Raw genomic sequence first — 14,173 nt, 5'->3', positions numbered from 1 at the left:
GAAGATGTGGGCTTTGCCTGCGGCCCTGGATGTATTCCCCTTGCAATGGTATGATCTTTTCTATAAGAAAGAAGTCAGAAGTGCCTAATAGTGTGATACAATTTTTAATGGTTCACCAAAAGTGACTGTATATTAGGAATACATACTCTATACCGGCAGGCGAGATGCTGGCTGTCAAGATCCCGGAAGCGCCATCCTGCCCACCAGAATGCCAGCAGCAGGGCGAGCGCTATGAGTCCCCTTGCACCAGTCCTGGTTTCAAAAATAAGGGGCACAAAAGAAGTAGGGGTCTACCGTATTTTTAAAACCAGCGCAGGAGTCCACTAGTCATAGAGGTAATGCCGCAGCTGGGGTACACTTTTATATAGGTCCCTGTGGCAGCAGCATCACACCCCCCAACTAGTCGACCCTGGCCTTGGGGAGTGGGAACCCCTATAAGAAGTGGGTCCCCCCCACCCTCTAGGGACCCAAGGGCCAGGGATGAAGCCCAAGGCTGTCCCCGCCATCCGTGGGCTGTGGATGGTGGGCTGATAGCAATAAAAAGTATAAAAATAAATAACTAAATAAATATTGTCTTTTGCTGTGGAACTACAGGTCCCAGCAAGCATCCCCCACATGCTGGTATTTGGAGAACCACAAGTACCAGCATGCAGGGCATTAAAGGGCCCGCTGGTACCTGTAGTTCCATAACAAAAGAAATATTCAAATAAAGACACAGACTTGTGAAAGTATATTTTTATTAAAACACACTTACACATACTTACCTACATCCCATGCCATCATTCAATGTCCACTTGTCCTGTAGAATCGACGGGTACCTGTAAAAAAAACAAAAACATTATACTCACCAAAAATCCGGTGTAGATCAGTCCTCTTCTTTCCATGTAGGCATCCAGGGGTTAATTTTTTTTTTTTTTTAAACGACACAATCCAAACCACGCAACTAAAGTGGATCCACATTTACTGGTGCTCTCAGTTGCACGGTCCCTGGTGCACAGAGGGGAGCTATTTGCCACGACTTGAGTCACAGTGTATAAGAACACATCTGTATAATAGACTTCCCATGGAATTATGGTTTTCTTTCATATCATCTGAAATGATAATTGCAAATTTTCTTTCCCCTATAACAGTTTACATTACTACATCACCATTCATTCTCTACTCTGATTTCTGAATTTTGTATCCTGTGTGTATTATTTTCCATTTTTAATTAATCAATTGTCCACAAATCATTACACCTTTGTTTTACCCCTTTGTGAGGTACGAACCCCATTACCAATCTTTATGTCACCTATGAAAAGACAAACTTTTCTTGCAGGCCACAAGTCATATCAGTAGTGAATACGTACATTGAATAAAACTGAGCCATAAGTGATCAGAGAGGTGCTCAACTGGTTATTATCCCCAGGGCAGTAGAGCTGGGCACGGGTTATGTAGTGGGCATGACCTAATCATAGAGTAGTGCCCACGCACCCCAAAAATATATGTAAAAGTGTATGCTCGGTGCCACCTTGGGAGGAGGCGGTGAAGGACCCGGGCCCAGCATTGTCTGAGGTGCCAGACAAACTGTGGAGAAAAAATGGCCCCTCCATAGCGCATATAGATGCTTTCCCATTTTCTTTTTTTCTGAAAGGCCCCATCCACAGGTTGTCTCAGTGGCCCTCATAAGCCCTTCATCTGTGCTTGCACCATTGACTACAACACTTTGAGGGAGATGTATCAAGCCTTCTGAAGCGAACCTGTAGAGAAGTTGCCCATAGCAGTAAATCAGCATCCAGCTATCATTTACAATTTCAAGCACAGTATATAAAATTATAGCTTGAAGATGTTTGGTTGCTATAGGCATCTTCACCACTTGTCCTCTTTAAAAGGTTCGATACATCTCCCCATTGTCCTTTAATCAAACCTTTACCCAGCACGCTGTATCTGAATCAAATCGAAAGATTTACCGTTTCAAATTTAATTTATTATTGGTTACTGTACCATTTACCTTGCAAAAAACCTAAATAAGCCAAATCCACTGACCTGTAACCAGGTTACTGGTTCATAAAAATAGACAATTTTTTTCACTTAAAATAATTTACTACTATTGACATAAAGCCATGCTTACCCGTCTTAAATTTTTCCTTTGGGAAGATCCAGCTATTGAGGTAGTGCTCGTAGATCATGTTCAGGTTAGTTCTGTAAACGCCAATCAATCTCCTGGTAACCAGCGAGCTGTGCAGACATGGTCTTATTGTGCTGTGCTTCATTTTAGGGTTATTCTTTATTGTGGAAAGGCTTGCATTACTTGAGAGATTTGTCCAGCAATCATTTATTAGTGCTATTTGGAAAACTAATGAGTATACTCTTTAGTGAAGATTACCTGTGCCATAGTGAAGATCTGGCATACTGTTTTCTGTATATACAGTAGTTATATTAGTCTCTGAGGTGTCCTGTTCCCTATAAATACATGTACTTGCGATCTTGAGCTTGTACTACTCAGAATTGAAGTCCTGGCGGCCGCAGATTACCAGAAAAATTGTAGTTCCAGAAAAAGGGGCTGTTATAGGCGAAGCACTTTGCAAGTGGGTTTTGTAAGTCCAAGATCACGGTAAGCACTCTTAACAGGTAGAAGTGGGAGATGCTGGTGGGCATGGTCATGTGAATTGCATAATCATGGGCACACCCTCTGTAGATCAGTAATGTGATTTGCATCAATGGACAACGTGGGTGGAGACATTGTCATGTGATTCACTACGAATCATATCAGCGATCCCTTGGAACACCCACATCACAGGTGAGAAAGAACTCCACAAAATTTTTAAGTCTAGAAGGCTTTCCATTAGATTGGCAATTATGCATCGAAATCACAGGTTTATAGTTATTATATTTTTTACTATGACCTTTTGTGTAGTCAAACTACATTTGCCAATTCCCTGGAATTATACCTGTTAGCAGCTATTGGTTAAAACGTCTGGTTAATTCGGTGGCAAGTGTTATCTTAGTTCAGTTAATTCTCTTGGATGTATACCATTTGCCCCAATGTCTTTTTTACTTTTAATTTTCTGAGTTGTGCAGTAAAAATATGTGTGTGTATGTGACACCTGTAAATCTTCAGCATTGAATACAGAGCCAATATTTATTTAAGGTGTCTGCAATGTCTTTGTCTCATTTTTAACATGTCTTCCTGTATCAGCAATTATATTTAATGGTTTTTAATGTCTGCACTATTTTATCTGTTCCAGATGAAGTCTCTGCTAAATCATTGCAGCAGAAATACATGTTTGACACAAGCACTCTGTCTGCTTTCGATGATATCGTAGGAGCTGAGCTGAGGATCCTGCGCAAAGCTCCACAAAACATAAGCTTTGTAGTCACGGATCCCGGGAGTCTGGTACACCTCTATCTTTACACCTGTGCTACGATTTGGGAAGAGGCCATGCTTCTAGACTTTCGGTCTGCTGACCTGCTGGACACCTTCTCAAAGTGGGAGGTATTTAACGTCTTGAAGGCCATGGACAATAGGAAAAGCCCTGGTGAACCTTTGTGTTTTATGTTGAAGATGATCTCTGATCTCACAGTGACCTACCTGCCACCAGCCCAACTGGGATTTCATCGACTGGGCCAAACAGTCCCAGAGAAAGCTTTGCTGGTGGTCTCTTCCTACTCTAAGAGGAGAGAGAACCTTTTTAAAGAGATTAGGGAAAAAATTAGGTCAAAGGGTAGCCCAAAGGCTTTAGACTCACCAGACTATGGGCAAAGGTCCATCATCAAAAGAAGAAGAAAAAGGTCAACTCTCCCAACAAGGACAAATCACAACAAAGGACAAGGCAAGAGGTCTAAAACAAGATGCAGTAAGAAGCCCCTTCATGTTAACTTTAAGGAGCTGGGCTGGGATGATTGGATCATAGCCCCCTTGGATTATGAAGCTTACCACTGTGAGGGTGTATGTGATTTCCCACTGAGGTCCCATCTGGAGCCCACCAATCATGCCATTATCCAGACTTTAATGAACTCCATGGACCCAGAGTCCACACCACCAAGCTGCTGTGTCCCATCAAAACTCAGCCCCATCAGTATTTTATACATAGACTCTGGGAATAATGTAGTCTACAAGCAGTATGAGGACATGGTAGTAGAAAACTGTGGCTGCAGGTAGCACTTATTTTTTAAAAGCTTTACAACTGTGTGTTTTCTGTATGTCCCAACTCATAACAACAACTCATACAAAAAAGGCAAGCAGAGGTAAATGTGTTATTGTCTCTATTCTCCTGTGTCTCTATGTATTATCTTCCTTAATGACAGGTTTAGCTATTTCACAGACATTAGAATACACACGCACACACGTGCACACACACACACACGTGCACACACATGCACACACACACACGTCTAGCTGGAATACATACTTATACCCGGCAGACGAGATGCCGGCTGTCAATATCCCAACAGCGGCATCCCGCCCGCCAGGATGCCGGCAGCGGGGTGAGCGCAAAGAGTCCCCTTGCGGGTGTCCCATGAGTGGGAATAGCCCCTGTGCGCCGGGATTCCGGCTGCCGGCATTGTCAGCTGTCGGGATTCCGGCTTCGGTGTTCCGAGCGGCGGGATCCCAACACTCAGCAAATTAACTGTATCCCGTCTAGATAACAGGTTTCCAAAAAAATTAAATCTTATGTGATTAGTTTTATTTTTAAATGTGAGATGTATCAAACCTTGGAGAAAGATAAGGGTGAAAGAGATAAACTACCAACCAATCAGCTCCTGTCATTTTTCAAACACAGGGGCAGATGTATTAAGCCCGGAGAAGTGATAACGCACCAGCCAATCGTTATGGGTTTGAAAAATGACAGGAGCTGATTGGCTAGTGATTTATCACTTCTTTATCACTGCTTTATCACTTCTCCAGGCTTAATACATCTGCCCCACAGTCTGTAACATGGCAGTTAGGAGCTGATTGGTTGGTACTTTCTCTCTCCACTTTATCTCTCGCCAAGGTTTGATGCATCTCCCCCAAAATGTATCTTTAAAATAAAAATTGTTGGACTTGTAGTTTTACAGCAGCTTTATTGTTTTTCTGAAACTGCAATAGAAGTCGTACCCAAAAATGTGGAAATAATGAGAGATCTTTTAGCATATAGATATTCATGTTCGGGGGAAAGGAAGGATTGTATATAAGGGGTCTATATACTAGGCCTTGGATGGAGATAAAGTACCAGCCAATCAGCTCCTATCTGTCATTTTTCAAACACAGCCTGTGGCATAGCAGTCAGGAGCTGATTGGCTGGTACTTTATCTCCAGCGACTTTATGTCCATCCAGGGCTTAGTAAATAGACCCCTAAATCAGCTAAGGAAAGGCACTTGTAATGCTTTTCAACAGAGGTTATTTCCCCTTGTCTATAATTTATTCAGAATGTTGACTCAATGACCTAAATTCAGCAAAACTGGCCAGGTGACATCATTCATCCATACAGAGGAACCAGGGCACTGCATCAGTGCAGGGCAGCAACCAGTGTCACTGCAGGAAAGACTTCACTGTACGCCATACCCAGCACTTTGATTGGCAAGCTGGCACCTTCACTCCAGGAAACAGCTTGGGCTAAGATAACGGAGCTTGGATACAGTGTATCACACATGTGGGTAGCACTATAATAGAATTATTCCAGTACATATTATAGTAACTTTTAAATTAACTGAAATGTAGTTGTGTACATGAATAAAACTGCTTTTGCAAAGAAAGTAAATACAAGTATATGTATGTATATATATATATATATATATATATACACTGTATGTATATATATATATATATATATATATATATATATCCTATACAATAAAAGGCTAACGCTGTTCCTCACCTCTATGGGAGGAATTCAATGTTTGCGTGCTGGTGCCCACTAGATGGCGCCCGACGGAGCAATCCATTTGTTGCTCCAATTGGTATCGCACAGCCGCTGGCGCTGACATTTCTGTTATGTTGTTCTGATGGGCTGGTAACTAGTATGTATAATGTATATATATATATATATGTATATATATATATATATATATATAAGGAGGTTCGGTTTTACTCAGATTTACCCGAATCTCCTTATTGGCTATCGGACGTCACGTGTTTTGAATAACCAATAAGAAAAATCCTGAAAATAAGAAATGGCGATAATTCTGGCGTAAAGAACCCAGTAAATCTGAACCCGCTCATCTCTAATATATATATATATATATATATATATATAGATAGATAGATAGATAGATAGATAGATAGATACAGATATTATATGAAACAAAAAGCATTTACACTATATATTTCTTACTGCATTATTTCTTTAGTGCATTGCAATGCAGTCACCTTTCTGTGTGAGCATTTGTACATAAATTGATTTCAGCTTATGTTAGGTGATTGTTTTATCAATTTTGAGTTATGTCTAATATTATACCCAGGGTTTGGGCAACCTGTGAAGGTTATAGTGGAGCCCTAGGTCCCAGCACGCATTGCCAGACAGTAACTGTGCCTCTCCAACTGCTGTGAAACTACAAGTCCCAGCGTGCCATTCCAAGACTCAATGGTTGGCTACCAATAAAATAAATACCCATACGTGGATAGTTGTTACATTTGATTTACTACATTCAGAATTTCTCTTATTATTACATAGCCAATTGTGACATCCTTTATCATTGAAGTCAATATAATGTAGTACTGACATTTTATTCTGGTATTATACACAGGGAATATGTCCTATATGCTGTAATGCTCTATTTTATGAGCACTTTACCAAGATACTTGGCAATTACTCTATATAGGTGACACCGGTGATATCATACCGGTGTTAAAGTGACATTTATCAAATCGGAACACACACAAAATAAAAACAGTTTAAATAAGGATCTGCTGCTACAGAAGTTACCGGATGCACTAGCCATTTATTGCAATAGGATTTTCCAGTGCAAACTAGAAATGATGACCTGTATTTCATCACAAATAGAAGAACTGTGTTTTTTTTTCTTGTTAAAAATAACCTATATCGAAGTCACGACTTAAAAGCTCATCCCAACCAAACTTCTGGTCTGGTGTTTGGGTTATGCACCAGGATCCTCACTTGCTGCTATAATATGCTCCCGATGGCTGTGTCGCCTCCAGCCTGTCTGCAAAAGCACTCGGCCAGTAGGAGAGAGTGGAGTGCAGTGGTGTCTGTGCTGTTGTTGTACAGGAATATTCTTAACAGTGTAGGGAGTGCAGAATACATCCAGGGGACTTTACAGCTAGCTGAGCACTGGATCTTTTGGGTCTAAGGGGGATCATTCAGACTCTGCTGCTGTTGCGGGGCGCAGCACCGTTTGCTGGTGGCAGACTCACACATTGTGGTCGCATCCTGGATGAATGCTACTGCAATGTGATTGACAGCGGCCAGCATTTTCAGGGCGGCAACGCGGCATTGTGGGGGTGGGCGAACAAGGTTGGGCCAGAACCATTTTCGGGCCAGCTGCATGACGTGACACGCAGCGGCTTTGATGAAAAAAAATCTCCGCTGACCGCCTGACAGTGCTACTAGGGGTCAACCTTAGACCCGATGCATTCTCAATTAGATTGCGAACGCATTGTTAGGTAGCCTTACCTTGTGCTAGGCGGCCCCCAGCATGTGCAGAGATGAACGCAGATCTAGCTGCGTATACAGCCACCTACGTTCATCTCTGAATAACCCCCTAACTTCAGTTTTAGGTAGAATTGTCCTGTAATCTCGGGTGGCGGAACCAATATACTCAATGGAATTATTTGACGTTCATTAATTTTGTGTTTTACTACAACGCAGGGGCTAATGTAGAGTTGAACACCAGCCTGTTCCTCGGACGTCTGCGCATGGGCATTGAGTTCCATGCACGCAATGTGGGCACAATAGCGGTCGACTTGCGTTCAATTCTGCATTTACCCCATAACAAATTTTTGGGGGAAAATTATTTTTTTCTGAAATCCTGAACTTTTCCAACCACAATCAGTAATTATTTTTTAGACATTAGGAGGCTGATTTATAGGGAAATAATTGCGCTGTAATCCAGGAACCAGCAAGCAGACCATTCACCTTCTAAAATGCGCTAGAATATAAACAGTAATCCACTTGGTTGCTCCGAGTTACAACACCTGTGCCCTGCGCACCAGCTTTCTTAAATGTCACACCACGGGCGTTTCATCGTTACACCGCTGATTTCCGAGTTCTAAATTACACGCTAAAGACATGACAACTAAATACTTGCCTTGGTCAGAATTATTTTATAGGGTAATTCCACTTTAGGTGCCTTGTATTTTACTTTTAATAAAATGTTTCTTATCCTTTTCTTTTCCAGCGACTGACAGGAGAAAATATTATGAAACGTGCAGCAATCCTATTTATCAAACATGTTTAATTTATTTATCATAGAAGGTATAACATTGTCATACAGATGTGTGGGTTATTATTTCTGAGGAATAGTAGTACGAGTCTCATGGAATAATATATTTTTGTAGACTTTCCACTCTCTTCAGCCTCTTCCTGTGTTAATATCGGTGGATACGTTTTTGTTTAATATATATTCATGTTAAACTAGTGGCCTTGGACTTTGAAATGTATACATTTAGTCTACCCATGGAAAAACAAGGATGTAAATGCATTGTATGTATTCTGAGACTGTACATATGGAAATGTAAATTATCATTCTATATTTTCTCAATATACTATATAGTGGGATATATTTTGTCTATTAAACATTCCCGAATACTCTCTTTTATAACCAATTTAAAATATTTTGTACAGATACTTTTATTAAATATTTTATGATTAAATACTGTCTTGGAATTTATTATTTATTCGCCGTGGTCTTAAAGGGTTTTGGGCTGGTAGAGGACCGTACCAGCTGGTCACCTTATTGCAGGTCTTGTCCACCGCCTATCTAATATTAATATTAAATGGGAGATTCAGCAAAGATTGGAGAAAGATAAAGTACCAACCAACCAAACTTTAATTTTTCAAACACAGCCTGTTACATGGCAGCTAGGAAGCTGATTGGCTGGTACTTTATCACTCTTTATCCATCTCCACTTTATCACTTTTTAAGGCTTTGGGGGGTCATTCCGACCCGATCGCTCGCTACAGTTTATCACAGCACAGCGATCGGGTCGGAAATTGCGCATGCGCCGACATCACAGTGTGCCGGCACATGCTGGACGGGCGAAGGCCGTCGTTCAGTAGCGATCGCCTCTGCCTGATTGACAGGCAGAGGCGGTCGCAGGGTGGGAGGGGGCTGGACGGTGGCGTTAAGACGCCGTTTAGGGGGCGCGGTCCGGCCAACGCAGGTGTGGCCGGACCATTGGGGGGTCGGGCCACGGCGGCTGCGTGACATCTCACGCAGCCGCTGCCGCCACTGGCAGCGACAATCAACTCCCGGCCAGCCGCAGGAGCTGCACTGGCCGGGAGTTACTCCACAAATACAAAAGCATCGCCGCTGTGCGATGCTTTTGTATTTGTGCGGGGGGGCCCGGACTGACATGTGGGGCGGACTAGCCCTGTGCTAGGCGTCCCCCCGCATGTCAGGGAAGATGATCGTAGCTGTGCTAAATTTAGCACAGCTGCCATCAACTCGGAATGACCCCCTACTACATTTGGGCCTAAGGGGTCTATTCGTGAAGCAGTGAAAAGAGTGGAGAAGTGAGCCAGTGGAGAAGTTGCCTATGGCAACCAATCAGCATTGACGTAACATCTATAATTTGCATACTATACAATTGTAAGGAGCAGCTGATTGGTTCCCATGGGCAACTTCTCCACACTTTTCACTGCTTCATGAATCTCTTTCTATCTCTCTCTGGGGGAGAAAGCCGCAGCACATAAAGAAATGTAATATCTTGTAGCAGTCTATTGCTCCTGATTGTGCAGAATTTTTTATTACCTGGATAGTAACATATAGTATAGAAAAGCCTATACTGTATATTGCTGAGCTAAATCCTCTTCAGCCAGTCCACGCGTTTCTCCAGTAGGGTCCCGATGTACTCGAAGGTATCCCACTGTGCACACCCAGGATCAGCTCCCAGGGCTCAGCGGCTCCTACTGCTGTAGAAAGGTTAAGGGAGTTGAAACCTCACAGGACGGACAACAGGGCACAGCGCCCTGTTCTTTCACAGTGTGTAAATGGCCGCATGCTGCCTTTCCAACGCTAGGACTGCAAGGGGCCCCTCCACCCACACACGCACCCACTGGAACCCACCACCCTAGCATCCAGAGGCGAAAGCTTTCATTGCCTTCAGGAGTTATGCCACTGCCTGAAACATTTAAGTGTTTACAGAAAACTGTTTTTTTTAACCTTAAAGAGGAACCCTACCTCCAAACATACTGTAATAATGACTGCCTAGCTTACCTGTTCTCATAAGGTTGGTTTTGCCACGTAAACGACTGGTGCTTTAAAAATCCGTCCAGACCCACATGAAATCCAACACTTCCTGCTTCTCTCAGGCTATTACATTTAGGTGGTTATTCAGAGTTGTTAGCAATTGGGGAAAAAAAACATGATGCACTGCTGGTGGGGCAGATGTAACATGTGCAGAGAGAATTAGATTTGGGTGTGGTGTGTTCAAACTGAAATCTAAATTGCAGTGATAAAATTAAGCAGCCAGTATTTACCCTGCACAGAAACAATATAACCCACCCAAATCTAACTCTCTCTGCACATGTTACATCTGCCCCTCTGCAGTGCAGCATGCTTTTGCCCAATTGCTAACTTTTTTGGTTTGCTAACAAACCTGAATAACCCGTTTAGCCCGGTATGTTGGTTCTTTAGACAGAGAGTTTTACCACATCTGATCAGCACGGGCCCTGTCTGAACATAAGCACCTGGGGTAAAACTAAAGATCAATTTTGGTTGATTGGATCTTTTTCTGCTATATCATGTCGATTTTGCAATTCAGAGATTTACTAAAGGCAAAACTGATGGGAAATCACGTATAACACAACTTTAGACAGCAATAGACGGAATTAGACCATTGGTAAGAACATTGTATGCTTTACATAGACCACATTAGAAATAACAGATTTACTAAGAATCGTGTTGTTAAAAACAATCAAAAGCGCAGCAAATCAAATATGTAAATAGACCTGTCTGTGAGCGTCAGGTTTGGCTGAAGTACTGCACAGATCAGTAGTGCAAAGGCATAAGCATCCCCGGGTGTCTGAGCCCAGTCTGGTAAATGGTGAGGGGTCCCCCGTTTTCCCAGGACCCAGCACCAGGGGGGATTACGCCATAGCAGGCTAGACGCACAGTGTGGGGTGCCCCTGCCATCACGTAAACCAGTCCCAAAGTGGGAAGTTCAGGCCTGGAATTTCTTGGAAAGTGGGGACCGCCACAAAAAAGGTATCCCCTATGCCTGGGCTATGCCCCACACCCCTGGAGGCAATGGGTGTGGCATTAATAGTGTACATTTTTCTTTACAGTAGGACTACAGGTCCCAGCAAGCCTGCCCCAGCATGCTGGCACTTGTACAACCACAAATGCCAGCATGCCTGGACAATAAGGGCCTGCTGGCGCCTGTAGCCTGGCTGTAACGAAAACATTAAAATAACAACAAATAAAAATTACTAAAAACATTTCATACTCACCAAATTATGGATTGGACCCTATTCAGCCCATGTAGAAGTCCATAGGTCTTAATAAAACAAATAACCAGATCCCAAACGGATAGTACTGTACCCTCAGCCAATCAGCACTGCCCCCATTCATTCTAATGACAGTGACTGGGAATGACCGCCATTTTGCCCCCCACTGCTGTCCTCCCCCCACCCTGTCAAGGCTACATAGCAAACCCCCTCCCTTATACCCATACTTACCACAGCGGCTGGTCCTCCTCTCATTACACATTTATTACTTAGACACACAATAGACTGCAAGTTTGGAATAACTAGGAAAAATATTTATTTATGAATGACTTTATATTTTTTTCTCATCAAGGTACTATGGGGGTCATTCCGAGTTGATCGCTCACTAGAAGTTTTTAGCAGCCGTGCAAACGCATAGTCGCCGCCCACGGGGGAGTGTATTTTCTCTTTGCAGGAGTGTGAACGCCTGTGCAGCCGAGCTCTGCTAAAACATTCTGTGCAAAAGAAGACCAGCCCTGTAGTTACTTATCCTGTGTGATGATTGCTGCGACGAATGACACGGTAATGATGTCAGATACCCACCCAGCAAACGCCCGGCCACGCCTGCGTTATTCCAAACACTTCCAGAAAACGGTCAGTTGACACCCATAAACGCCCTCTTTCTGTCAATCTCCTTGCGTTCGGCTGTGCGGTTGGAATCGTCGCTAGAACCAGTGCAAAACCACAATGGACTTCGTACCCGTACGACGCGCGTGCGCATTGCGGTGCATACGCATGTGCAGATTAGACGTTTTTTTCACTGATCGCTACGCAGCGAACAACGGCAGCTAGTGATCAACTTGGAATGACCCCTTATATGTACTTATGGGGCTGATACAGAGTTGCACACAGCTGCAGTCACAACTGCCATTTCATATGCTGCAAACTTGAGGAAATATACTACTGACTCAGCCACCATCTTGTGTACAGAAAAGCCCACCCCTGGTGTCTCAGATACTCCTCCCTCCTCCCCTCCTTACGCACAAATGGCGCATCATCGGAAACATTGGTCACACGAAATTCTGAGTAATCCTACTAGCACCTAAATTGCTTTTTACTAATGTAACCATTTTTAACACCCTATTTGTTTCACCTATTTTTAGCACATACTGTAGATGCTACTTCTTATTGATGTAACACCTTTTAACATTTTAACTGCTATTTCTCACTAGTGTGATGTCTTGGGGTGGTTGGTTTGTACTGGCCCGGGGGGGGGGGGGGGGGGGGGGTCCCATGCTCTGGACTTCAACCTTAGGAATGTTAGGGACCCATCTGATGAGGTCAATATTTTTGGTCAAAAAATATGCTAAGAACCTCAATTTTACTACATGTTATATTGCAGATTTTGTTATAATTGTTCTGCTTGCCAGTGTTCTTAGTGCTTAGAGTGTGCACCTGCGTTTTCTATTTTTTCTGTGCAACCCTATGGTGTCTCAAAAGGTATGTCTCACCTAGGTATCCGGTCTCTAGGTTGACCACTACTGATCGACATGCATTAGGTCGACAGGGTTTATAGGTTGACATGTTCTAGGTCGACATGACAAAAGGTTGACATGAGTTTTTCACAATTTTTTAAGATTTTTTTTAATTTTTTCATACTTTACGTCCACGTGGACTACAATTGGGAATGGTAACCTGTCCCGAGCGCAGCGATAGCGGAGCAAGGCACCTTGCCCGAAGCATGGCGAGCTTTCGAGGGGACACGGTGCACTAATTGGGGTTACCCGTCACTCTACAAGGAAAACTAAACGAAAATTTTTTTAAAACCTCATGTCGACTTAATGCTTGTATCGACCTATATTGGGTGCCGACTTAGTTACTGTTGACCAATAGTGGTCGACCTAGAGACTGTCGACCTAGGTGTGGTCTACCCTATGAACCACACCCCTCACCTAAGACGCCAGGGCCGGTTCAATTGCAGACAAATTCGCAGTGGCTGACAAGGACCTGCTCAGAAAATGGTGGTGATACGTTTGCGTTTTGTAGCCACCCCCTGTTACCTCCCCTAAATGATCACCAGCTGTCACTCACTTTGCAAATAAATCCTCATTGCGTCCGCCACTGCTGATCAGTCACCGCGCCCGTGCAGTGCGGCTGTGACTCATGTGTCATGCTTCACTGCCTCCGACAACGATATGTCATCCATGAGGTGCTGGTACAATCACCAGATCTCTACCCAACGGAGCACTTGGTGAAGCCTGACCATAAGATCAGTGAAAAATGTGCAATAAGCCGGTCGCATCTCTGGCAAGAGCTATAGCGGTCGTGGGTACAAATTTCCCTGGAACAGGGACCTCATTCAGTGAGGATTGCAAAATTTGCGAATCGCAATCCGTCCGATTATCGAACGACTGTGCATGTGCAGCATTCGCATTGCGCACACGCGAGCAATAATAGCGACAGAAAATGCGTACACATCGTGATCGCAATGCAAACGCTGTTTGACTGTCAGGAAGGTGGCATTTCTGGGAGGAAACCTGCCATTTTCTGGGTGTGTCTGAAAAAGCACAGGTGTGCCAAGGCGTTTTTAAGGAGGGCCTCT

The 14,173-nt window shown here is 43.4% G+C and overlaps 1 protein-coding gene across 2 annotated transcripts in view; it reads left to right on the top strand.

Moving 5' to 3' along the window:
* The window catches only part of GDF7 (growth differentiation factor 7), a 177,502-nt gene extending 168,744 nt beyond the window's left edge, over window positions 1-8,758 (top strand). The window contains exons 2-3 of one of the 2 annotated variants that reach the window (XM_063915316.1): window positions 3,228-4,137; window positions 8,321-8,758. In XM_063915316.1, the coding sequence (XP_063771386.1) occupies window positions 3,228-4,137; window positions 8,321-8,327 (917 nt within the window). In that variant the 3' untranslated portion in view covers window positions 8,328-8,758. Of the gene's footprint in view, window positions 1-3,227; window positions 5,712-8,320 lie in introns of those variants that run through there. The other variant, XM_063915317.1, reaches the window with a different exon arrangement.
* The last annotated feature ends 5,415 nt before the right edge of the window (window positions 8,759-14,173 follow it).

This window comes from Pseudophryne corroboree, chromosome 4 (assembly GCF_028390025.1).
Source record: "Pseudophryne corroboree isolate aPseCor3 chromosome 4, aPseCor3.hap2, whole genome shotgun sequence".
Classification (NCBI taxonomy): domain Eukaryota; kingdom Metazoa; phylum Chordata; class Amphibia; order Anura; family Myobatrachidae; genus Pseudophryne; species Pseudophryne corroboree.
Note: the sequence above shows the minus strand (reverse complement) of the source record. Positions and strands in the feature narration are given on the sequence as shown.